The sequence below is a fragment of the Sceloporus occidentalis genome, unplaced genomic scaffold (genome assembly GCF_023333645.1).
Source record: "Sceloporus occidentalis isolate IW3139 unplaced genomic scaffold, rSceOcc1.0.p SCAF_126, whole genome shotgun sequence".
Classification (NCBI taxonomy): Eukaryota; Metazoa; Chordata; class Lepidosauria; order Squamata; family Phrynosomatidae; genus Sceloporus; species Sceloporus occidentalis.
In genome coordinates, this window is record NW_028317106.1 from 1,917,769 (window position 1) to 1,945,635 (window position 27,867).

The 27,867-nt window shown below is 43.4% G+C and overlaps 2 protein-coding genes across 2 annotated transcripts in view; both read left to right on the forward strand.

Annotated features, from left to right (window-relative positions):
* Positions 1 to 3,241, forward strand: part of LOC149281939 (protoheme IX farnesyltransferase, mitochondrial-like) — a 35,734-nt gene extending 32,493 nt beyond the window's left edge. The window contains exons 6-7 of the mRNA XM_089498836.1: positions 735 to 967; positions 2,829 to 3,241. Coding sequence (XP_089354962.1) covers positions 735 to 967; positions 2,829 to 3,241 — 646 coding nt within the window. The remainder of the gene's footprint in view (positions 1 to 734; positions 968 to 2,828) is intronic.
* Positions 3,242 to 14,583: 11,342 nt separating this feature from the next.
* LOC149281940 (heparan sulfate glucosamine 3-O-sulfotransferase 3B1-like) lies at positions 14,584 to 27,137 on the forward strand. The gene is made up of 2 exons (XM_089498905.1): positions 14,584 to 14,912; positions 26,519 to 27,137. The coding sequence occupies exons 1-2, from the start codon at positions 14,584 to 14,586 to the stop codon at positions 27,135 to 27,137; spliced, it is 948 nt and encodes a 315-aa protein (XP_089355031.1).
* The last annotated feature ends 730 nt before the right edge of the window (positions 27,138 to 27,867 follow it).

Sequence of the window (27,867 nt, forward strand, 5' to 3'; positions counted from 1 at the left end):
AGAACCGACTACACCGGAGCCCAACCACCCGTGACATCCGGCAGCGACCTTGGTAATCCTGTTGTGGGCAGTAGGTCCCGTGGGTAGGTGGGCAGTAGGTCCCGTGGGTAGGTGGACACTGGTGAGGTGGGTTGTGGAATCTGTTACTGTAGTGGAAAGGAGACGCGTAGTGGGCGCGTGGGAGCGAGTAGGTACTACGTGAAAGGTGTCTCAGGACCCGGGGCAAGTTCACGTACGTGTAACCCAGAGAAATCCCATCCTCCATTCCCGATCTCAGCCTCCAACCTGCTAGGGCTTCGGATGCAATACCAAAGCGGCATGGGAACGCGCCTCTACTTCTCCAGAACACGGCAAAGGAGGTAGCAGCGGAGAGCAGAAACTGCTCAAAACGCACCTGCCCCCTGCCAGCGAATTTACATGACAATGCGAGGCATTTGCCCCGAGCTGTGATTAATGAACAGCCTTTTGATTGCTTCTCTCTTCCAGCGAACGCATTCCAAGTAATGACCGGTAGGTAATGAAGGGTAATGATTCTACCCAATTCCTGCCGCCGATCCCACGTTCGCTTCTCTGTAACGATGGTTAACATCCGATGAAACCCCTGGAAACATTTGCTCCCCCATTTCAAAATATCTTTGTGGTTTTACAAACTGAACCCATCAGCTGTAATATTTGCTATGTATTTTTGCATGTGCAGAAAATGTGTATTAATATGTTCCCGCTTTTCATTACAGTCCCTTAGTGGCGGTGTCCTTTGCCGCGGCCTGCGCGGTTCCGGGGATCTCCCTGTTGACGTACGCCGTGAACCCTCTGACGGGCGCGCTGGGTGCCTTTAACATCTTGCTGTACACATGCTGCTACACACCCATGAAGAGGCTCAGCATCGCCAACACTTGGGTGGGTGCCGTGGTGGGCGCCATTCCACCGGTCATGGGTTGGACGGCAGCAACTGGGACCCTGGATGCTGGTGAGTGTCTTAGTCTGCTGATTTGCGACGGGTTCCAGGCAAATGCTTAATTCATGATGTGGCTGGAAAAGGATTTTCTCTGTATTCCTGTGAGAAGTCTTACAGCAAGGTCAGGCTGCCATGGACAGATCGTGGAAAGGGCGGCCGTTAGGAGAGGTGGGGGGCTTGCGCTGTGCACAGAGAGTAATTATCATTGCCGTTAATCTGCGGTAATCCCCCTTAACTTTGTTGCAGTGATTTCTGTGCAGGGGGCTGATTGGACGCTGCTTCCTGTCTGAGCTTTAATTATAGGAACAGAGAATGATTACATTATTAATAGAATGGATAGAGGGGGGAGTGGGACAAACAGAACCCGATCCCCCCCCTTAACCGCAGACTCTGCATGGACCCCTACATTGTAAACAGTCTGTAGGGTCACCACGAGGCGTAGACCCCTGATACCCCATGTGCCGATGCAGCGAGAGGCAGGAGCAGGGCTGATAATATATGTATTATATTAACATGGCGGGGCTTGTGGAGGGCGGCTGCGTCGTAAGGCACCCGTATAGTGTTTTCGGTGCCGGTGCCACATCTATCCCCCCTTCACTGGCCACTGTGACAGCCGTCACCCACCTTCTAAACCGTGACGTGGAGCCAGAGGTCCTGCTCTGAAAGCCCTTCCTGGGGGGCACCCCCTCCAGAGGTCTGCGCCGGGTCCCTGTTGTTGGTGTTGGAGACCCCGGGTGTAGTCTGTTTAAATAACACGTTTGGAGCCCCAGGCTGGGACTGTATTAATTAGACGACTCGCAGCCGCCGTGTAAAAGGAATTGTGTTTCTGTCGTAGGGAGCAGCGAGGTATCGGCTGGCATAAAGGGGCTTTTTGTAGTACGCGAGAAATGTTCCGTTTGCTAGTAGTTTTATAGCTGTTACACAACAGTGTTACCTTTGCAGTGGGATGCGGCTGACGTCAGTCCTGGGGACTTTGGGCTGTTGGCTTCAATCATTGTTCTACCTGCATGCATTTGAATGTGTTTGAGTGGGGGGGGCCTCATGATCTTTTCCAGGTAGGGCCCACCACGCATCGCTGGTTTTCACCTGGTCTCCATACCCTGCTGCTCTCGAAGGGTTACATATGGTTCCCAGTAGTGTAGCCTAATTGTAATTGGACACCTAGGTGTGCAGCACCTGTTTCCTGTTTGTGTGCAATCACCGCCTCTCTCCTATTGGGCGCCGGCCCTATATGTCTGGAGACGGCCACTTGGCCCCAAGCTTGCTTGGCGTCCCGGCTGAAGTGGAGTCTTCGAAGTGGACAGACGACAGATAAGAGTTATACAGGAGTTACACGGGAGGGACGCGCAGGGACGCGCACCACCCCTACGCCACTCCGACCCGGCACGCTCCGTTTGCGGTAAACCCACCGCTCTCCGTAGCCTTTCCCTCTCTAACCACCGTAGCCTTCTTGCTCTCACTGAAATGCGGTCGACACCCTTGGAAACACCACCTCTCCTGCTGATCTGCCACACAGAGGTACTGTCAGTATTCCCCTCTCTCCACCTTTCAATGTCTACCACACATTCCCTCTCTGCCTTTCTCACCTTTTCTCCCCGGTCGCTCTTCGCGTTGCAGCGATCTACCAGCCTCCGGGCCCGACCTCGCATTTCAATGATCACTTTGCTGCTTGTATCATGTAGGAGCCACAACTCTATCCTAACCGTAGAGAGGATTAAACCGGGGACTCGGAGAAGATCACTGAAGGTTAAGACTGGTTGTAGAGCTTTGTATCGATGCCATTCATTGCCTGACAAGCAGCGGAGGCAGGTGTTTCCCCTGTACATACCCCACGCTATGCCTGATACCCTCTCTCTCTCTCCCTCTCACGCAGGGGCCCTGCTGCTCGGTGCCATTCTGTACTCCTGGCAGTTTCCTCACTTCAACGCACTCAGCTGGAACCTGCGGGAAGACTACTCCCGTGGCGGTTATCGAATGATGTCCGTCACGCACCCGCTCATGTGCCGCCGTGTGGCCCTGCGCCACTCGCTGGCTCTTATTGGACTCTCCACCCTGGCACCCGTCCTGGACATCACCACTTGGACATTCCCTGTCATATCGCTGCCCGTTAACCTCTACATCTCCTACCTGGGCTACCGCTTCTACAGGGAAGCCGACCGCTCCAGCTCAAGGAAGCTTTTCTTCTGCAGTCTGTGGCACCTTCCGACGCTACTTCTACTGATGTTCACGTGCAAGAAACCCACAGACCGCAAGAAGGACAAAGAGACTATCGAGGAACCCAGTTGACCCAGCTGTCCGTGAGGACTATGGGACATAGTGGCTGTTCGAGCGGGGTTAGGGGGGGCTGAAGGCTGAATGTTTAGCTGTTTGGCGCTGGAAAAGCTGCAGTGTGTTGCCCTCCAGTGTGCCTGACAGCCCCCAACAGTCATCAGACATTGTGATTGATTGATGTACTAAGGGGTGAGATGTTGACATTCAAACACTTACCTCTAAGTCAATCCACTCCTGTTACTATTTTGATTGATTGATTACTTTGACACAGTTTGGGGGGGATTCCTGATTACCTCTAGACAAACCTAATTTAATAAAAACTACTGCCTGAAAAAACACAGCTTTGGGTATAAGATTCTCCCTCAATTCTTTCACCAGTCCGAGTAAATGTTTGCACGTTCACTATCCCAATTTTGATAATGGGACTGAAGCCACAAAGCCGGGACATCTGCTGAGGACCGTTAATATACTTTTCTGCGTATAACCATGGTGTCGGCCCGCTAGCCTGCGCGTCGCACACATTCGTCTACATAGGAAGAGAACTGGTTTATCATAAAGCTCTACTTGAGCTGCAAAGTATCAGTGTTCTTACATTTTAGTTAGTTATTATAAATAGTGACGACGAGGAAACATCGATATGCAGTGAAGCAGAACGTCTATCTACTGCTGTGAACAAAAAAAGCTACCACCAAGTCCCCCAAAAACACAGTGAGGTTTTACTTATCTGTGATGATCGGTAAGACGGATCGCTCGCTCCTGGGGCGATGTTCATCCTCTTGTAAGGAATGCCCTAAAACGTGAGAAGTTACAGATAATCCACACTCGCTAGAATCCATTAGTCAGCGTAGAAGGAAATATTAACGGAGAATGTTTGTTAGATGAATATCCACGGTATTGGAGCAGAAGTGCCTATTATATGTCTAGCTGTGTTTTGTTGAGTTCTATATAACTAACTTCTTTACATATAACTGATGATTACCAGGCTTCACTTACTTTTACCAGGTTTTCCAACAAAAATAAAGAAAATAAGTAAGTGGGGGTTCTGGGAAAGCCCCCCCCCCCCCTCAATACTCTGTGCAGAATCCAATATGTCCAAAAAAAGCTTTAAAAGAAGTCAGACCATTCTCCAGATTCCAGGAAGTGCTAAATATTTTCCCCAGGAAAGTATCTGCAATTTAAATTAAAACTGCCCATTTCACCTCATTATTCTTCATCTGGAAAGTGCCAAGATATTTAATACAAGGACAGGCAAAGAGCCACGCTGTGTGTGGGCTCACGACGCACAAAATCGGGAGAAAAAAGACACAGAGTCTGACAGATAAGAACTGCCGGGTTCCTCTGATGGTCATGTGATGCTGAGAGCCCTTTCTGAGCACACAAGGGGCAGCCGGTAATGGCAAACAGTCCGATGTGGCCCAAACACACCAGAAAGGGGGCTCTGCCAGGGGAATAGAGAATGGGCAGCAAATGACTGCCAAGTATAGGAGTTCCTCAGGCACTGACGAGGTTAATACAATACCCACTGGGCACTACGAGAAAAAAAAGACATTTCAGGTGTATCCAGGCAGGTTCCACACCCAGCGCCATGCGTCCTTCTGAGCTGGCACTCCAGAACATGGCGTCTGGGCTCGCACTTGGATCACGAAACATGGCAGAGAGATAGCAAAGGTTGGCTGTTGGCGCTGCCCTGAGTCAGACTGAGGCAGGACCCCCTCCGAATACACCGCTGGACACAGCCACTGACACTATAGCTGCTGTCGCCTAAAACCCCGCCATATCCATGGGCCGTATCATGTCGTGTCGATCGTTTTACTCTGAAACAAAGAATGATCGGGACAGCAAAGCTCCAATGATCTTACGAATCCTCTGAAAGGATCCGTGCTGATATCATGGTGCAAATATCTGTAATTATACAAACTGTGCAGACTTTGCGTCAACATCCCCAAAAACGGCCCGTCATGATACAACTACAGAGAAGTATCGCTCTGCCGGCGCATGTCAGACCCGATACTGCTCCTGTCTGTGAGGTCTCCATCGTGTTCATGGCAATTGGCATCTGGTGGGCAGGAAAGTCTCGACTCAACTGGCAGGTAGAGCCAGCAGAGGAACGGCTCCACCAGCCACCCGAGCCCTACCTGTGTCAGACCACCTACACATCGCCCGGACGCCAACTAAAGGAAAGGCAGCCCCGGGGGTATTTGCCAGATTGGGGCAGGAGAGGACACCAGGTGCGGCACCTCCGAGTGCGGCATTTACAAGAAGAAGAAGAAGAATGGCTTTTATTGACACAGATGATTACTTCATAAAAGCCCTTTCTATACAGATTATCGGGAATTTTAGGGCTGTAGAACCCTGCGATCCCCTCACACCCAGCAAACACTCTGACCTCCTAGAAAAAAAGGGGGCATCAGAGGAAAGAAGAGGGGCATCCAGTGATTGAGCCTCACAGATGGACCGTGCCTTCTAAATGGCCACTCGGGAGTTACGTTTCCGTTTACAAGCGTCATCACCAAGCTGCGGATTACGTTTAGGACGGTGGATGAAGAGACTCTAATATTTCACTCTGCTGGAGGGTTAGATACAAACGTTGTGTCCTTATTTCATGTGGCAGTGGAAAGGTACAAGGAGTAAATGTTACATTTGGAAAAGGTAAGACATCTTGCCTTACAATAGATAATTTGTATTTACAGGGACTTTTGCCCGTGTTCCAGGCTCAGCGCCAGCTGGCTGCTTTTCCACTAAAAAGAACACATTTTTCTGGCACCGATACCTGGTGATCGGTAGCTCCAGTCCCCGGTATTTGGGAATGGAAATAGTCCTTTAATTTACTTAGTCGAGGGACAGAATATTTAGTTACATAGGCTGAAGAAAGACCTGCGTCCATCAAGTTCAGCCTTTCCTATATCTGTTAATTTGTTTCTGTTGATCCAAAAGAAGGCAAAATAACCTATGGAGAAAGGACCACTTTTCAACTGGTTACTTTTTATACATAACCCCCAATGAGTTGACATAGAGAAACCCTTTACCCGCTGCCAAAGCAATCAACTGCCCTGTGCCCCAAACAAAGTCATGTGACTACCGAGGTCACCTCGGCCTCAGCAAACGTGTTATCAGACCCCAAAAGCAAACAGAAAAATACGTTTCTGGAGAACTTTTTGTTCCTAATTGTGTCCCCGTTGGACGGTTTGCCTTAGTACGGTGTAACGGAGGGGTTTTAACCTCTTACCTATCATGAGATTTGGGGGGTTAGTAACCCTTTGTGTGCTTCCATTCTTTGGACTGCGCTCCCTCTCTGTACCGAGGGTCTCAGAATGTGCGGTTAACACATCTGCTGACTCCGCGCTGAACCCTGACTCTGCTGCCGCCACGGCCCTCCTCGCACTCCCTGACCTGCCGTGTAAAACACAAAGGGCCCTCATTGTCATGCTAATACACACCATACAGGGACAAGGGCCCAAACAGATGTGACAATGCTGGAGTTCATTTATCGGCCTCACTCGGGTGGAAACGAGCCTCCACTTCAAGGGCCTGATCATCCCCTAACAACGCGGGATGCAAAATATCGATAATAAACACTGCATCAAAAACGAGTGCAGAACAAATACTATCCCTACAAACACGGCGTGACAGAGGACTGTGATCCATACGTAACAATATTACAGGAGGGAATCAGAATACCCCCCCGGAAAGGGTTATGGGGGGACGTCGTGTGTCTAATTCCTCTGACTGTCTATTAAGCGCTGCACCTTTCTCAGACAGCTGTTTCGAGTGCAGATCTTGGAATTAAAGTTCTGTGTTTAATTTACAGGCGTCGGGACTGCCAAAATCCAGCGGTGGAAAGAAAGAAAAATCTGCCTCTTCTCTCATTGTAAAAAGTTCCAGGATTAACTTTTTCCACCCCTGTCACTCTCAGACTCTCAGACACTGGGTTAAGCTGGGTGGATTGTAGAGCAAACAGATCGCCCATTAAAGCCCCCTGGGATGGCAGACTGTGGCCAGAGGGGCAAATCATGAAACAAATGAAGGGGCATTTACACAAACGCCCTGCTCTGCACCTCGACGCGCCCTCAGATTATTATTAGCTCCATAAATAAGAAGCGATTTCCATAAAGTTCATTACCGGTCGCAAGCAAGGAAAAACTGCAGAAATGGAAAAACCCCAATATTCATAAAACTCGCCGACACGGCTCCCCCAGAACGAGACACGGCTGCCGCCCAAGAATGCTTTCCTGCAGGCGGAAGATTTGGGGTTAAATATGACAATTTCCACACACCTAAGAATACCAGAAGAACCCCGTCGGCAAAACGAGCCCACCACCAAGCAGCAAATGGTTAATGTTTCATTGTCACATGGGGTACAACACGCCCTCTGTCATTAAAAGGGGTTAACGGCACATCCAAAGTAACAGCCAGCGAAAAGGGGGTACGGTCTGCCACAGAGAGGGGTTAGGGATACCCCACACAGGCCCATTTTGGTTTAACCCTCTAGAGCCCGGAGTGTCTTTTCACAGCACAGCTGCTCCGTGTTACTGTGACTTGGTTAATAGTCACAGACGTGTATTGTTCACATCCGGCTCCGCGCAGGGTCACCGGATCCAGTGTTGGTTGATCCCATTTATAATTGTGTTACTATTTACCTGCGCTGCCCATTAAGCTCGCTCCACGTACCGGTTAAGCAAATTAACATGTAACCTTTTGAGCTTTAATAGACTTCATGCAAAAAGGCGGCCATATTTAACGCTAAACCGTCTCCTGCCAGTGACACAATAACCACATTCTGCCTGCGACGTAGTTTAACCATTCCCTGGCCAGAGAGTTAAAGAAACTCTGTCTAAGGGGAATGTTATTAGGGATCTAATCTCCCCCCCCCGCGGGGCTAAACCTAATGCTTCCTGATACAGAGATGGAGATTTCCAGCCGCTGAGATGGAAAACCCACCTTCTGACTAATAACTAGCCATGTATGTTCCGGAGCCCCCACGGGTGCGTACACAGGTAGTTAAAGCACATGGGACACTGGCTTTACCACCATGGCCCCCCCAGTGAAGGGCTGCCCATTCCCCCCCGGCTCCGATAGCGGGCAGCCCGTGTGTCTGAGGCTTTCTGTTGCGTGTGACAGAGGGGGGGTATCCACCCCACGGGGCAGAAGCCTCTCTGAGAGCAGATCCAGGGCAGAGTCTGTGTGACTATTAGTAACACAGTATTGGCTTTTAATTGTCCTAATAGCTCTTTGTGGAGGGTTTATGGCGGCCATAAACCTCTCTGGCATTGACTAAACTCACACATTACGGCCCTGCTGGGACCTTAAAGGGACAGTCGTGCTTCCGAGGAATATGGGGGCTCTTTCACGTTCGTTTTGGAGAGTCTGACCAATAAAGATGTGTTTGACCCAAAACGTCCCAAAGTATTCCACCAACGATAAGATCCAGCAGGTAAAACGGCTAATCCTCCTGTCACCGGTACCACCGGCGTTATTTAAATTCCCCTCTAAGAGAACTTTACAGAAAAAAAAAGAAAAAACTAACCCTGGATGTTCTTTATACATCAAATGTTTCATGAGAGCAGCCGTGGAGCTCCCGATAAACAGGCACTAAAAGAACACGTCGTCCCCTCTCCCGATTTCCCAACTATTTACACAAAAAGGCTACAAATATTTAAATAAAAGGAGATACAAAAAGATCCCAAAGCTCAGGTGCGTAAAAGAGCGTTTCGTGTTCTAGGCTCATAAAACACGTAATGTGAGTCACCAAAACATTCGGAGAGCCGCTGATCCGTTTAGAACGTTAAAGCACATGGCAGACTGTTATTTCTGCGGCGTATTGATTAAAGGGACAGCTCCTCTTTAAAAAGGGAACCCATCACCCAAATGTTTTGGAGCAGCTTTGAAGAACAATGAGGCCGATCGATACATTGTGTTGGTTAAACCGCCAGTAAATGTATACAAGCAGAAGAAAAGAAGGCCTGGGTTTTTGTTTCCTCTCTGTCATAAAGTAAAAGCTGAGCCGGCTTGATTTAAGGATCGGATAAAAACGTTTCGCAGATTGAAGGAGGCTGGACGTTTATATAAATAGATTTTAAGAAGAATTAGATTTAGCTCCTCGATTATAAGTGGAATAAAACTAGATATTTGTTTGCATATAAAAATGATTTTTAGTAGACATTCCTCCTTTAACAGGACTGCCTGGTCAGCCCAGGACACTTGGTTGGTACATGATACTCAGCGAGGCAGTATCATGCTGCCGACGATCCCGTTGGAACCCGACTATGAAGCTTCATAGATCTTTGTTACGGCGGATTTCGGCTGCTCGGGATCTTATTAACTGGCTGTTTCTGCCACAAGAGAAATGATCAGGAAAGACTAACGGAATCAGTACGTCCGACTAGGAAAGAGGAGAAAGAGAGGATGGGAGGGAGAAGAAAGAGAGAGAAAAGAGAGAGGGGATGGGCGAGAGAGAGAGAGGGGATGGGGGGATGGGAGAGAGAGAGAGCGAGAGAGAGAAGAAAGAGAGACAGAGAGAGAGAGAGAGAGAGAGAGAGAGAGAGAGAGAGAGGGGATGGGAGAGAGAAAGATGGAAGAGAGATGGGATGGGAGAGACATTTAAATACATAAAGGGATTTAAATGGCTTTATTCCAAAGCAGGAGAAAAATTACAACAAGAGACCGGAATCTAACACTAGAGGGTCACAGACTGAGATGGAGGGAAGTTTTACTTTACTGTGAGGGTGGTAGATAAATGGAACAGCCTCCCAGCAGAAGTGGTAGAGGGTAATACAGCGAATCTAAGACGAGACCAACGACTGATTAAGGTTTGAGTCTGCCGACAGATCAGACCCTGTAACCGAGGCGTCTCCACTTACCCCCTTACCACGTCCATCACCATGTGCAGTAAGGTTTGACACATGCCACTGATGCCCTTTAACCCTAAAACCACCAGAGTTGTCAACTAAACGGTAATATTTTCATTTCCACCAGTACCCCTCCCCTTTACGTTACTGTCAAAGTAATACTAAAAAAATCAAAAGACGTGACGTTTGAATGTAAGCCCCCCACGGCCCGCTAATCACGCTGCGAACTGAACCCGTTTTATAATATATTATAATATTATATTTTAAACAAAGACTGAATGTGAAGCAGTAATAATAATAATAAAGTAATAAAGATCTTCTCTATGCGGGCGAATGGATTTTTTCTTTGTACTGAAGTTTAGAGTTTTACAAAACAACATGGGTGTAACGGGGGACAGTTCCGGGGGCGCGGGTAAAAACAGCGGCTTCATGCCGCTCTGCGTGGATTTTTCTGCTGTCTACATAGTGGTATCAAGTTTAAGATACTAGAAAAAAAAAGTGTTAAAGTTTATGGACTTTAAATCAAAAGGGAAGTGCGATGGGGGGACTTCCTTCCCTGAAATTCAATAACTTACTCTCTGTTCTTTCAACCGCAAATAGAACATTCTGCAGAAATATGGGCTTTCGTAAAATAAATACTCTGTATACACAACGTACTTCATGGAATCATTTAATCCACTCGGGGGCTGGGGGGGGGTATATTTTAAGACGTAATAATAATCCAATGAAACGCTCACCAGAGACTTTCCAGTATTATATAGAATACAAAAACAAATAGCGGTAACCTGAGTTATAATATACATAATGCACACGCGGCTGGGAAAGATGTTATATATACATCTGGCAGGAGAAATTGCATTAGTCTAGATTGTGTTATAGGAGTGATTTTGGTATATGGAAAAATAGTAGCCAAAGTGCAGACCTGAGAGCCTTCCGTGTCTAAAGTAACAGATTAATAATTTATAATAGATACATAGATTGATTAATATTTATAATATATAGATAAATGATAGATAGTTAGATAATAGTTATAACAGATAGATAGATTGATAGATAGATAGATAGATAGATAGATAGATAGATAGATAATAGTTATAATAGATAGATAAAGTTATAGTAGATAGATAATAGTTATAACAGATAGATAATAGTTATGATAGAGATAGATAGATAGATAGATAGATAGCTAGATAGATAGATAGATAGATAAATAGTTATAATAGATAGATAAAGTTATAGTAGATAGATAATAGTTATAACAGATAGATAATAGTTATGATAGAGATAGATAGATAGACAGATAGACAGATAGATAGATAGATAGATAGATAGATAGATAGATAATAGTTATAATAGATAGATAGATAAAGTTATAGTAGATAGATAATAGTTATAATAGATAGATAGATAGATAGATAGATAATAGTTATAATAGATAGATAAAGTTATAGTAGATAGATAATAGTTATAATAGATAGATAGATAGATAGATAGATAATAGTTATAATAGATAGATAGATAGATAGATAGATAGATAGATAGATAGATAGATAGATAATAGTTATAATAGATAGATAAAGTTATAGTAGATAGATAATAGTTGTTATAATAAATACAGACAGGCGGATACTGTAGATATAAAAGGGTTATGATTTAAAAAAAAAAATAAAATAAATAAAACGCTTGAAATCTCATGACTCTCTCTATTTTATAATATCTTATATATATGTTTTTGGTTTATGGAAAAAATACTAGCCAAAGCACAGAACTGCGAGCCTTATGGGCTTGAAATGATAGATAGACAGATAGATAGATAGATAGATAATAGTTATAATAGATAGATAAAGTTATAGTAGATAGATAATAGTTATAATAGATAGATAGATAAAGTTATAGTAGATAGATAATAGTTATAATAGATAGATAGATAGATAGATAGATAATAGTTATAATAGATAGATAGATAAAGTTATAGTAGATAGATAATAGTTATAATAAATACAGACAGGCAGATACTGTAGATATAAAAGGGTTATGATTTTTAAAAAAAATAAAATAAATAAAACTCTTGAAATCTCATGATTCTCTCTATTTTATAATATCTTATATATATGTTTTTGGTTTATGGAAAAAATACTAGCCAAAGCACAGAACTGCGAGCCTTATGGGTTTGAAATGATAGATAGATAGATAGATAGATAGATAGATAGATAAAAAATGGGGTAATTAATTGCCTTACAAAATATAAAATTCCTTTGAAACCCCACATTATAATCCTCTCTGTCTTCTCTGTTTATAATGTAGAAATAGTTCTGTTTTTGGTATATGGGGGAAAATACTAGCCAAAATGCACAACTGCAAGCCTTATTGGTTTGAAATAATAGACAGACAGATAAAAATGGGGTAAAGAATTGCCTTTATGGAGTTTTGGGGAAAATTACTAGCCAGAACTAGTACAGGACTGCGAGCCTTATGGGTTGGAAGTTATAGGTAGATCATAAAATCGGGACACGCCATTTCTTTAAGAAATCTCCAACTCCTTTGAAATCCCGCGTCATAATCCTCTCTTTCTTCTCGCTCTGTTAAAACGTAACTCACTCAACGCAACAAAACCCTTTCTTTCTTAAGCTTTTTTTGTCATTTCTACTTTTTGATCATCTGCCTCTTATTATCCGGAGATGAAACAAATGATTTGCCTCGTCCTGTCCTTCCAAAGCCTGGGACCCATTGTCCCATTAAATGCCAAAATCACTACAATCTCCCTCAAAGTGAACTTGTGGCTTGTTTGATGTGAAATTCATGTATCTGCATTTACAGGCTTCCCCAATCGTTACCAAATCAGCTTTATTTAAAGTAATTTAAAAAAAATAAATGTAGCCGCTTGTATCAAACTCTTCTTAATTCAATTTTTTCCAATATATAAAAAAAATTACATTAAATAAAATACCAACACAACTGCATATACACAACATTTCACACTATTTTAAACATCTGCTTGTAATTCCGCCCCAGAAAAGCAGCATATTGAACCTGTCCCATCTGAATGGACATTTAAAATAAATAATTGGACATTTGGAAAGCCATTGATCAGCTGCAGACACTCGGTTTGTGACTTAAAAGCTCTTCACGGAGAGAGAAGAAGAAACACTCTCTTTCTGTATTGATTCAGAGGGGGGTCTGGCAGTGAATTATTACAAGAAATGATTCATTCTGGGCACTTAAACCCAGTTTGCATACAAATACTTAACATTTACCAAACCCACATGACACAGACATCCTTTTAATTTCAATTATTTTCCTGATTAGGGATCTAATTATTGGAATTTTCCCTTCCCCCTCGCAATATGTATCATCCAGATTAAATCGTTCCATTAAACAAAGACAAATATATATTAATGTGAATTCAAAGATTATATTGATGATCATATATTATTATCATTATTATTATCTTTTATTGATGTAGCGCCAACAGTTTACGCAGCGCTTCTTAATACAATCCATATATTCAAGGGGTCTGACAAGATGAGGACAGACAAAGCGATACAGTAGGTGGAGAGGCTTGTCTCGCAAGCTTACAATCTTGATATTTTTTGATACTTTACTGCCTATAGTTACCTACATTTTTGCAGAACTATAAAAAAACAACTATGATTAACAGATGCATTTGCAGAAAAAAAAAAAAAAAAAAATTCCTAAATGTGTCCTACATATAATGTTATGCTGGAAATTATACATTTTCCCCAAATATGATCCATTCTTGGTCTGATGCATGTATTTGACCACTTTGTTGTGGTAAAGGGGGCTAATTCACTCATTGCCCCCTGATTCTGGGTATTCTGATGCCACAGCTATGCCCATCTCTCCCAACACTGACTGCAGCTCAGCGCACAGTCTCCTATATAAAAGCATGAGCCAATCAGAGTGCAGAGACAGCTCCAATGGTGCCTACCCATTGGCTAGCCTTTATCAACAAATGGCTAATTAGCATACAGTGTATCCCTGCCATTGGGCAGCCTGCTTGCCTGTCACTGCTGGAGCTCCTCCCCTGAGGCAAGCATCAGAAGCAGGCAGCGAGTGGCTGGCAGTAGTGAGAAGGAGCAGTCAGGAGAAGGCAGCAGCTGCAGGGACTCTCAGTGATACAGAGTATCACCCATCCATCCTCCTGGATCTATGGGGATGTCTACAGGGGAGCAGCTGAGCTCACAGGCTGGGGGCCACTGGGGCTCACTCAGCACTATTCCTGCATGAAGCCACCCTTTCTGATGTGCAGCTGGATCCGGGGGTCCCAGGGCTGTCCATTGATGAGAAGTCTTTAAAGGCACGAGCTGGATTTTGGTGTTTGGGGGGGTTGTTTCTGAAGGAGACTTGCACTGAGATCTCTGTGAGGGTGGGTCCTGGATTGGGGTGCGGAAGGCAAGATGTGGCAGATGTGGAAGGACCCTGAATGATGCCCCTATGGATGCCACCCCTGTGTCCCCACTGAGAAGAAGACTTCTACTGCCCCTGTGCACCATGCTCTTCCTCTGCCTCTACATGCTGTACTCCTGTGCCGGCTCCTGCGCCTCCCTCCCCGGCTCCTCTGCCCCTAGGCAGCCCGGGCTGCTCTCCCAGCTCCTGCTCAGACCCGAGCCCAGGGGCCCCACAGAGGAAGGAAGCCCCATCTCCACCTTCTACAACGGCTCTGGGAGCAAGAAGCTTCCCCAAGCCATAATAATTGGGGTGAAGAAAGGAGGCACCCGGGCTCTGCTGGAGTTCCTGAGGGTGCACCCGGACATAAGGGCGGTGGGAGCTGAACCCCACTTCTTTGATCGGAACTACGACAAGGGACTGGAGTGGTACAGGTAAGAGTCCTCTATATGTCCCACCCCGTATATACCCCGTGTGCGTGTGTCAAAATGCGTGGTCTGCATGTGCAACATGGCTTAAGGTGAATGTCTAGGATAACATGTACCATCACATGTAACATGTACCATCACATGTAACATGTACCATCACATGCCAGTGCTCACAAGTGCCCAGCGGTCGGTGGATTTTCACCCCCACACACACATATCACATGTATTACACCCATGTAATTCACTCAGATATATGTATATTTTTTGCATCAGAAGTACCCCAGCCTGGGGCAATATCCCTGATGATTCAGTTGCCCCATCCAGGCAGGTGTAAGCCACTCACGCAGCGCCCCAGGGACTCGTCTTCCCCGGGGATTCCCTGTTAGCCCCCCATCCTCTCTCCATAGGATTGACTCCTCTTCTCTGTAAAAGATTTCCTTCCCGTAGATCCATAATTTATCAGCAGGGCCTGAAACTCACAGAGGGGCCGCTCGTCCCTGCAGCTTGCGATCATTCATTTGGGGCTGGAATTATTGCTTAATTTTCCTATTTATGTAAAAGTAGGCGTTTTAAGGTACAAAAGGTTTAGGCTACGGAACCTGCCGGAAATATATAAATATAACGCAGGCCCTGCTGCGATCATTATGTCTGTAGTTTAGGGACTGAATGGGGTGCATTAAACCCCCAATGGAATATGAAGCAATAATCACCGCACTGATTGTCAGCCTCGGTGCCCAGTGAACTATTTCATGTTTATTTTGACTACAATAAACTTCATATATTTTTTTTTGAATTCCATTTTTTATGCCATTGTTCAATTTTGCTAAATCTGTCAAACGAGGAATTGGTGTCAAAGAAGCGTAGAGGTTATTGGTAAATAAATCATACGGGATGTGCGAATGTTACTGTAAATAGTTTTATTAAGGGAGTGGATGGTGTTGCGTAGCGTTCAAAAGTGTATTTATTTATTTTTTTGGTATGAAGAGTTTCATGTTTAAGTTTTTCCTTTTATAAAATAGTTATTTTTGTTGTCTGTGGAATGAAATTTGTGCCAGAATGTTGGCGCGGGGTCTGTTTGGCCGGACGCGTGTTAGCGCAGGGTAGCAGTGATCCCTGTTGGGAACATACAAGCATTGCAGCTCATGGGTCCAACTGCAGTTACTAGTAACCAGCTAAAAAAAGAAAACCTAGAAATGTCTCTAAGTAGATCCAAACGATCAGGATATCTACATTTTTAGGAAAAAAATTCTTTTAGGAAAAAATTCATAGAGTGAAAACGTGGCATTCTGTGAAAAAAGAAACGTGGCTCAGAATTTTAACCTGTCCATTTTGCATTAAGTGTCGGTAAATTTTAGACACTTTTATGCAAAATCAAAAATACAAGCGGAATTTTATTTTCCCCAAAAACATCCATTTTACAAGAAATGAATTCCAGTGCTGGGGCAAGTAACGCTTTTCACACCGGAAGGGATGCACCACCTTCGTCGACCCCTATGGCAGTAAAACTCAAGAAAAAAGGCTATAAACACCCAAAGTAATATTAACTGAATAATACTGTTCTTGATAAACTTTGGAGTTCTTTAAAGCCATGAATAATCCCTGAACACCTTCTAGAGACCGTAACGGAACTCCCAACGAGTGTTTTGATTTTTTTCCAGGTGCATGTATTATTTTATATTCATCTCCCTTTGATTTTTGAAGGAACTTTGATGTTTTGTTATTTTGTTCCCCCAACTCAGAGACTTTTCATAGAAAACGTCATCTTCCTCTAATAATGAGCTCTGAGAATGTGCAAACATCAGCGCACGTTCTTTGAACTTCTCCACCGAACGTAAATCAGCTCGATAAAGGCTTAGAGACTAAGCTGATATTTAGAATTTCGCTACTTTTGGATAAAAATGACACTTTTTGAATTTAGACTTTTAATCTGTCTTTTAAATAAAGTTTTACAAAAAAGTGGCAACTTTTTAGCAGGTCGGACTTTCCCAAAGCTCTGTCACTTAATTTTACGGAAATTATTCTGAATTTTATTTCATTTTTAAAGATTTTCTCAAATACATTTTTCCTTTACCACATTTTCACGTCTGATTTATTTTCTGAAGTGAAATATTAGGTGGTTACATTTATCGTATGAGATTTTTTTGAGAAGCTGGTTTAACATTAAAATAGGATTTTAGGGCAGTCTGTAAAATGGAATTGGTAGACGTCCGGTAATCGCTCGCTACGCTAGAATTATCAATAAAAAAATGGACTTAAATGTAAAAAATACGATTTATTATTTTAAAGGGAAGCCGTGGATGTTGTAGAGTTTGTTGTTTAAAATAAAACTGTAAGGGTCGGTTGTTCTGCTGTCAGGATGAGTGAATGGAAAGATCACGTCGAGATTACGCTGGAAGTCATTGTTCAGCTTAAAATTCACCCAAACCTCCCCAAACGCTGCGGTTCTTGTTCAGATTTAAAACGCGTTATTAATAATTTACTTTTCCCAGAAATTCTGAGTCAGTTCTTTTTCGGCATCTCATTAATATAGAACGGATACAGTTTGTAGTCAATTAAGATTTCTATCAGAGTACAGAAAACAAGTGTCTCCCGGCCCCGAGAATCGCCCCTGCGACCCCCCCCATCACACAAACAATTCTACCTCCGCTCTTAAAATCCTGGGTCTGAGGACTCGATGCCTTTAGAAAATTGTGAGTATCGGCAAATTTACTAAACTGCTAATCCATCCACCACATGTCAAAACCTAGCGTCATAGCCTTAGAGCATAACGGAGCTTTCTAATCCAGAACATGCGCGTTCCCATAGCAAATCTACGTTCCCATTTAAGTTATTCACGCACATCGGGGCGTATAATAGGGATCGCAGACCTATATTATATATATATATATATATATATATATATATATATATATCTATATATATATAGCCTGCTATTTATAACACCTGATGACACATTTTAATTGCTCCCTGCAGACCGGAGGACACAAGGGGCCTGGAGAAGCATCGGGCATCACAACAATTACAAAGTAGCCCCTTAATGTGTGGCATGGAGAAGGTGCCAGCGACTTAACACAGCGTTCTGGGTAGAAAGGGACACTTTGACGGGTTGGTTATTTATGGTCTTGGGTAAAAGTGGCAATGGGCTCAGACTGAATTGGTCGCCTCCTTTGTACATAAGAGGTTAACGTTGCATTACAAAATCTTTGGATTTCCCGTAACCCTTTGAGTCCACTGCTCTGCTCTGATCGCTGAATATATAAGTACGTATACGTGTGTCTTATGTCGATACCGAGATACTCTGTGACCTTTCTGATGCAGGACAGTTAAGTTTTTTTAGTTTGGGGGCTTTTTTACTCCCTTTGGGGGTCCAGGAGTGTGAAGGCTATAAAATGTGCCGTTCTCGCGGGGTGAAAAAAAATAATTATCTCTGAACATTAAATCTAAATATCTATAAATTAAGAGGCACTGAAAATAAACCTCCCTTAACTTCAGATCTAATGTTAAAATAAACCTGACATCTGCGTGTTAAATAATTCAATGACATTCAAATACTTGGCCCTTCAAGTTATCGACTTTCATTTCCTACTGCGGAATTTTAAAAGCGTTTAGAACCTTGTACAAAGAGCTAGCAATCCGGGCCAGCCCGTATATAATGGAGACACAGCAAGCCAGGGAGTAAATGTATCAGAAAGGCTGGAAATTATCACTGGCCTGCGACCGAGTTAAAAACGTAATGTTTTTCAGTATTCTTGAAAATGAAAGAAATAATCCTTTTCCGTTCTGAATGATGCCGCTTTCAGCAGTTTTTTTAAGAAAATAGAAGCGCGAGGCGCGTGCCACTCAGTGTTCTACGGCTGCCAGGCCTCTGCCAGGACGGGCCGCCCGTATATTATCACAGCGACGTGCAATCGGTTTGAATTTTTGGCCTGTCATACATGATTGAGTAAATAAATAGTGTTAAAGTCACCACTCAAATTAACTGCGAGGAATGGGTTTGTGTTTAAGTGACGAGGGTGTTGTCACCCCAGGGAGGACCTTCTAGCCCCCGGCGAGATGCCCGTCTCGTTCTCACACCTGGAATTTGAGATGAGGAAAGTTGGCCAAGTTTGTTAAGCTAAAATCAGGATCTTCTGTTGAGGAAGCGTCCAAATCAATTGCTAATTATTACTCTTTTGGCCAGTGATTCCGCTTTGCTGAATTGAGATAAATCAAGGTGTTTTGGGAGTCCCTTAAATCAGAGGCATTAATTACGGGAACGGGGGCCAGGGGCGTTTCATAGCATTTGGCTAAACCCCTGGGTTCCTGAGCTACAGCTGGCTTTATCCATGAAATCAAAATACTTGCCTGATGATGACACTAAATGCCAAAGGGCCGGCCGGACGGACGGCCAGTAGACTCCCTCCATGCCGTCAAAAGGCATTTCAATTTGTACTTACAAGTCTAAGGTCAGCTACATAGTTACTTTTTGAAACAAAATCAGCAAATAACAGAGGATTCTCCTCTCGACCGCCATCTTACATATATGGTTTGGGTATAGCAAGTATTTGAGTGCTAAAACACAACTTCTTAAAAAAAAATCCAAAATGTCCTCCTCTCTGGAACCAAAACTACCCATGAATTACCCATAAATTCACAAAATAACCCGCTAGATGGGGTTCCCCCAAAAACATTAACGTTGCGTGCTTCCTTGGCTACCCAGAGCCACCTATCCATCCCTTTCGTTGAAGTTGCTATAGAATACCTGCCTTCGCGCAGGGGCGTCTTTCTTATTAAACTTTTACGCTCATTCCACTTTCTCTTATTTATAATATTTAAGAAGATCAGGGTTCAATAATAGGAATTTTAGACTTCCTAGAATAGAACTATTTGGCAAAATTAGTTTATTAAAAAAAAAATACAACCCAAATTGAAATTTTCATAAGTTCACGCACTGTGGTACGGTTCAAATTACCGTTCTAATTTTTGAGTGGTAACACCGCCATTTATTATAATAATTTACAGCACTCACTGCCAAATGTATCTTAATAAACCAAATTATTTGGATTAGAACGTCTATTTTCTTAACATTAAAGAAGTAAAGTGGTGTTTTCTTTTTTTTTTTTCGCATCTGTAATGTTTCTTTTGGAGGCAGAATTTGAATTGGCGCCAAAAACCTTATTTTTGATTAAACAAACAGAAAAGTGATTTCACTAAAAGGTGTTTCAGGTTACAACTGGAATACATTCACGTTATTTTACACAAATTAATGCCACATTTACCTTTTTTTCTTCAAAACCTTGGTTCAAGAGTTAAAAAAATCAAAATACCAATATTTGTCTTATTTCTGCCATACACAAAAATAAAAGGTTTCATTTAGTATAAGGAATAGATCATTGAGCTGAATGATACTCATTTATATTATTATTTTTTCTATGACATCTAATAGATATTTAATACATAACACAATTTGATTAAAAAAAAAACCTTGTATACATTATAATACGGATTCTGTACTCACCCTTATTGAAATGTGGCAAACTGTGTCTAAAAATAAAGAAAAAAACATGGATGTCAAAGTCCGTTATAAAAAATACTTTTTTACAATAAAATATAGCAAAATTAAAATGTTATGGTGCCCAAAAAGAAAAAAGAATAGAATTCTCAATATGACCTTAAGATGAATTAGGACTCTGGAGATCGACACAACGTGCCACTAACATTGTGGAAGTGGGAGTGTAAATGTGAGGACGCACAGACTGCGCATGGTTGGCGCCATATTATTCATTTCTTTATTTAAAGCATCCATTGGGTTTTTTATTATTTCTTTATTTAAAGTTTCTATGACCATCAATTGGGGTTTTATTATTTCTTTATTTAAAGCATCCATTGGGTTTTTTATTATTTGCTTATTTAAAGTTTCTATGACCCTCCATTGGGTTTTTTTTATTTTTTTTATTAAATTTGCTACGATATCCAACCTCGTTCTTTTGAATTTCTGAACACGTAAAGACCCCCGGTTCTCCCGTATCACGATCCCAACGCTCTGAAAGTTTTTCCACCAAGTGCCAGCGAAGCTCTCGCGTATCATATCCATCCCCTCCACTTGAAATTCTCATATTTACCATGACGAACGGAACGCAGATGCACAAATTACGCCATGAGCCGTTTATAAGTAATGACGGGACTTACATTTAGCAGAGCCGGCGTCTTATATTAACGCCGAAAGGAATGATTTCGTACAAAGATCACGCTAGATGCTGCTTTTACAAACAATTTCCGACGTATACATTTCATTTCACATTATTTATAATTCACTGCATTTTTTTTACATAAAATATATAAAATCACCGTTATCATAAACCCATTGCATGCTGGTGTAATATTTTTTTCTTTAAAAAAAAAAAAAAAAATACAAATAGAAATTGTATATATATATATATACCAAAAAATATTTTCTAAAAAATGCATATGTTCATTCCCTCTTCAAATAATACTACACACGGCCAGTTATACGCTGCCCTCGCTTAGAAACACGCATATAAATGTCAATGCATTTGAACAACGAAAGAAAAATACTTGTGATTTATTGAAGTTTGTAAAGGTGCTGTTACCGGCTTGAAAACGTATTTTAGAATAATAATTTAGCTGTAAATCCCACTTTATTGGGTCATTATTGTGACCATAAGTAGGTAATGAGTAAATTTAGAAGTTTGATGCCCAGACCAGAAATATTAAATAAAACTTTCAAATCTACGAAGTGGAAGGAGATGAGACCTTGTGAGTTGTAACAGCGGGGAGCAGACGGTGGATCCCAGTGAGCTGATCTGGGATCCAGTGGATTAGCTCTGGGCAGTGCACTGGTGGTTGAACACTGGGGGAAAATGTTTGTCGGAGAAAATTCACCTTTTTTGGGGATTTCCTTTTTTTGGGGGGGATTCCCTTATTTTGGGAAGGTGACAAAAGGCTGATGGCTTTACAACTAATGCAAAGAAAACCCAGATCTGAATTAAAGATGCTAATCCCTGTCACTTAGTGGGGTAATTATCAGCAATTAAGGATATAATTGGTTTCCAAATGCTCTAATCAGCGAAGATCAAGAGAAGTCCCCTCGCAGATAAGGACGTTTGTGCTCCTTATAGACACTTCTTGCTTCCACTCAGATTACCGGCACGGACGCTGCATTTTTGGATTTGTTCCTCTCCAAATAGGATTTTCTAGTAAAAATATTTAACGTCGATGGTTGTTTCACGATATGTCTTACACCGACCCCCTTGCTCCAAATATTTGAATTTATCAATGTTTGGGACGAAGCCCATTAGGGAAGGATCCCGGTTAGCACATTGTGCGTTATTGCGGACTTGTGCTGACTTTGAGAACTTTGGACAGGTGGCAGAGATAATAAGTCACGTAGGGAGGGGGAACAGACATGCTATGAAGGCTCTGTTGCCCCCGTGGCATCATTTCGCATCTCTGGGCTTTCAACAGAGAAGGCACGGTCTCCTAAGCTCGGGTGTCGGGGCCCCGTCACCTGTTGTGTGGCTGAAGGGTTTGAAACGTTTGGAAGTGGTCTGCCAGCGATGTCTTTGATATCCCCCCGCGAGTGACAGGGATTTGCACTCCGGGATCAGGGAGGATATGAACATGGCCGTAATAAAAATGCCTCGCTTCGTCATTGAAACGATCCAGGAATGCTTGGCTTCTTACGTCGGATCCAGATTAGACACATTTGTGACAAGACACACATTTCATTTGCAAGCTGTTTGGGGACTTTGCCGCGCGTGCACGCGCATGTTTGTGTTCTGTGAGTGGGTTATAACAGGTGAAGATACCTATAACCCTAAGAGTCGTTCTACTGGCCTTTTCTGGTCTGCTTCACACATGAGCTTCGGAAATCCTATAGAAAAATAACAGGTCTCGTTATTCCTAACCTTATAATTAGGGGTGTTTTTGGCTTTTAAACCCCCCCTTTCCTGGGTACCTGTTACGGGGGCTGATGGCAATCTGCTTTGATTAAAGAGTAGAGATGAGGCCAGTGGTATTAGAAGCCGTTTGAAGGATTATCCTCGAGGTGGGATATCCTTTTTCCTAATGGAGGGGGGGGGGGCAGTCACTCTGCTTAAGAAAGCAAAAACCTCCAGGACAGAAATCTCTTTTACCGGAGGACTTTTTAAAGTTCTCTTTACTGGCCGGGAATATTATGATATTTCTAACGTATGACGGGATGGGGAGAGCGGAGTTCTAAATGTCAAAACCTCGAATAGGGACGTAACCCAGCGAATGTTACTAAGTTTTGTAATTCTGGATACATTTTGCCTTTTCACTAGCATCAAAAACTAATATATATATATAGATATATATACATAAAATCCCAATGCCGGCTTTTATTCAGGGGCGGCTCGACGCCCTAAGCATCAACATAAAAAGTTAGGGGCATTTGACGGCTCTGTATTTTGTGCGTCTGAAGTTTGCCCTTTAAAAGAAGCCATTGCTGCAGACGAACACAGCCTCTTATTATATTCCAGACTTGTAATTAGCTGCGGAGCAGTTACCCGCGCGGCCCGGCACCAGTTACCCTCCCCAATTAAACTGTCCGTAGAAAGAGGTGTTCGTCTGGAAGGAGGTGAACGCTCGGCAAGAGTTTACATGTTTCTTGACAAGTTAAGAATTAGGGGTCTGCGGCGGACGTTTCTTTTTTGTATTTAATTTGATACGACCTCCAAGATGTCTGGGCTTTACCTTACAGCATACCTTATTGAAGGGTTTATAAGACATAGCTTAGTTTTGTTGCAAAGCAGCATCACAATAAATAACACAATGAAGGCAGTTGTGAAGGCTAAGGTCGTACAGTCCGATTCAAAGTAATCACTACTGGGATACAAAAACAAAAAAAAAATGTATCAAAATAGTACAGTCTCTCATTCATTCGCCTTCCACCATCCGCAAAATGCAACAATCAGGAACAAGCGGTGGGAAGCGGTCACATGATTAGACAAGTCTCGTCCAATCGTGTTGCAGCTTCTTAGTGGGACACAATGGTTCTGTGGCGAGGTCTGCACCGAGGGGGTAGATTATGGTTGGGTTTTTTAAAGGGAACTGCGGAGAGCTGTGTGAGGGGGCATGACGAGAGACAGAGGGTAAGGGGGGGGGTTTATCCCCTCTACAGGGTGGGATGGGGTGGTTTAGCTTTACCCCGGATGAATACAACTTGCAACAGTTGAGAAAACATATCTGTGGGAGACAGGAAACCCCCGCTGAATCTCCGAACAAAACCCTGCTCCGTCCCCCAGGATCTAACGTGTCGCCTTTTCATGCGTCCTTTAAGGCTTTTGCACACGCGGACAGCCTCGCGGTATTGTTCCCAAGGTCTCAAGCTGCTCTTAAGACATCCAGGAAGGTTTCTGCAAAGGCTAATGAGTCTGACCTACAGATATTCACAATAACAGCCCTGCAATTTGTCCTTTATCCCAGGCAAAACGTTTTATAATAAAATAAGGGTTAAATCACGCGGTTAAAGGGATCCATATGCTGAAGAAGATGATAAACTGTAAATGTCCCCCCCTAAATATTTTGGACAACAGGGAATAAAATGCCACTTTGAGTTGTTAAAGAGTGTTTAAGTTGTTTGGTTTTAAGACAGCGAGTCAGGGATCTGATTATTTAGACCAGCCCACCCATATCCATGAGAGGAGATCCTGATGGTTATGGGGCAGTCTTGTGCAGGGTCTTATCTTTGCTTAATAATAGGTGGTAAGGAAGGTAGGGTATATGTCGGAGAGTCAGGGATCATAGGGTTAAGCGGTTATCTCTGTCCGAGCTCCTTGGGTTACCATGTGTCCGCTGCATTGACACAGAGTAGGGTTGGGAAGGGAGGTAATGGGGAGGCTTTAAACAAACAGAGTAGGTAATTAGTCTGATTAATGTCCTCCGTGTTTTCCTGAGGGCCACAGTTTGAGATAATCTCTCTTTCTGTAAGAGCCGTAATGAATGATGTTTGCGGAGGGCTTGGTGATGGGAGGCATCAGAAATCTGTACCCTAAGATACACAATCACATTCTTAGAACTCTCCAGTTTCATTGCAAGGGTTAACAGCGACGCAATAAAAGGAAAATAAAAAAATTTAAGAATTTGGATGTAAAAGTTTCTGAGCCAAACACGGGAAGCCAACATTACCGCAGCTCCCTGAATAACAAGCAAAATAACGGAACCTTTACAGCATAAAAATCTCCCAAAATGCTGTATTTTTAAAATGATTCCCGTCTCTTGTGCGTTAACCATAATTCCCAGCATGCACCTGGTCCCGGCTCCCGACGGACAGCTGATGTTTCTATGAACGCTCTGCATTCCGGGTTCCAAAATGTATCTCGCCTCCCCGGCCTCTGATACATTGTATCGCTTTCAAACTCTACGGGGAACCCGGATTCCAAACGGGAGCCAATCGGAAATGAAGCGCAATGGCGTAGCGCTCTATTAGAGGGTGCGGCTCTGCACATTTAAAAAACAGGCATTATCTAAAGAGAATTTACCATCATTTGAAGCAATTTCACAATCTGCTGAGTGTCGGGGAAAGATGTGTTCTCATCGGACATAGAAAGCTACGGTTTCTCCAGGAGATGGAGCGCAGGATGTCCCGTTCTATTGCTCCATTAATAAATATCAATGTTAAAAGGATAAAAATACATAATCAGGATTTAAATATATTGGCGACCTCAGAAGTCTCTCCGTCAGATGGAAAACCAATATATCCTGTATGTTTTAGCAAGACTAAGACATCATAGAGTCCTATATGAAAAGCTAAAAGGGAAGTCTTTATCTGCCTTTGCCATCTCTGCTGGGAGATGATTCCATGCATCCCCTATGTGTGTCATACAGGTGCTGGCGTCCCAGCAGTGCTCTGTCTTCTGCTCAGAATGCCCGATGTCTTGTCATACGCGGGGTTTCGCTGATGCCAGCCCAGCTTCCACTGTGTTTTACAAAGCGGAGAGAACTAAACCGTTTTCGGACAGAAAGGATAAAAGAAGCCCTCGTCGCTATTGTCGGGGTCTTGTTTTTTCTCGTCCTCTGCCTGAGCGATCGACCGGATTGCGTGCAGAGAGGACAGAACTTTCCAGGGCAACTCTCTGCAGGGGCGCAATTAACATCCAGGCTGAATGCGCCTCGTTCCGAGCCCCTCGTTGGCTGAGATAACAGAGCTAAAAATAAGAACCTTCCTGTAAACGCACAGCTTACCGGAGGAGACTAAACAAAGATATAAGAGCGTTCAGAAGGGTCAGAGTAAGTGTTCTCCAGGGGTTTTGGGATCCAGTATTTGGGGATGGGATATCAGTCTTTAACGACCGAGGCCATAGAGTTAAACATCCTCTCCTCGTTAGTACAATGCAAGGAGGTGTGTAACGAAGAGCTTACAAATCAAGCACGTTTTCTGAATGTAAACTAATTGCTGATTGGAATGACCAAGTGTCTCGCGTCCGTGTGTCGGTCCAGCGGATATTTTTTCTGATATCCTCTCAGTATGGATCATAAGCTGGCGTTTGCCTCCTTTACCCCGTTTCCGAATCTGCTTTATTAGCCCTGATTTGTAGATGTAACGCTCGATCACGTTGGTCACTAATATGATTTTCTTTATTGATCCTCAGGGAATTAATGCCGAGGACTCTGGACGGTCAGATAACGATGGAGAAGACTCCCAGCTATTTTGTCACCAAGGAGGCTCCAGCCAGAGTCTCCGCCATGTCCAAGGACGCCAAGTTGATCGTGGTGGTGAGAGACCCAGTAACCAGAGTTATATCTGACTACACCCAGACGTTGTCCAAACGGCCCGATATCCCTACGTTCGAGGCTTTAACTTTCAAAAACAGGACTACGGGTCTCATCGACACAACGTGGAGCGCCATTCAGATAGGGATTTACGCCAAGCACTTGGAGAACTGGCTCCAGTACTTTCCCATGAGCCAAATCCTCTTTGTAAGTGGGGAGAGACTCATTACGGACCCGGCCGGGGAACTTGGGCGCGTCCAGGACTTTCTGGGACTCAAGAGGATTATTACTGACAAACATTTTTATTTCAACAAGACAAAGGGCTTCCCGTGTTTAAAAAAGGCAGAGGGGAGCAGCAAGCCCCACTGTCTGGGGAAAACGAAGGGTAGGACTCACCCCAACATCAACCCCGAAGTGGTCAAAAGATTACGAGAATTCTACAGACCCTTCAATATGAAGTTCTACCAGATGACCGGACATGATTTTGGTTGGGACTAAAACCTTTTCAAAGCTCTAGTATTATGTGAAGTAGAAACGCATATTTATGTGTGTGCCTGTAAAAATGTACAGAGATCTATTTTATTATAATTTATTTCTAATTCAATTAATTCACTAAGCTGCCTAACCACGTGGTCTCTCGTTTGCCCATAACGTTAACATTCCATCATGTTTAACCCCTTTAGTGTTGCCCATCACTCGCAGGGATCCCCCGCCGCATCTTAAGGGTCCCCCCCCATTAATATATATATATATATACATATATCAGCTGATGGCGTTCCTTTTGCAGTCGTATACAGAGAAAAAAAAAGCACAACGATGTTTCCTTGGCATTTGTTATGTTTACGGGTATTTCTCAAAAATCCAAGTTCTCGCTGGGTTTTCTGCATCATCTCGTCTTGAAAACTTGCTACAGTAGGCATTGCTTGTTACGGAAACCTCGAAGTCTTTGCTTAGGAAGTCACAGACGCTCGCTCGCCTCTTCCAAACACAATGCCATGTTGGTGCCACCAGCTGTACGTCTCAGCGCCAAACATCCAAACGTAGATTCTGCAATAAGGCAATTAATATTTCTAAAGATCATCCAATTTGGCAGAAAAAAAAAATAACCGGCCGTGGTCCGCGTGAGATTCGCCGAGCTGCTAACGCACCGATTAGCCAACGTATGGTAGAAAAATGTCACTTTTATGGCCGCGTATTCCAGTGGATAATGGGCCATGTTTGCGTGTTC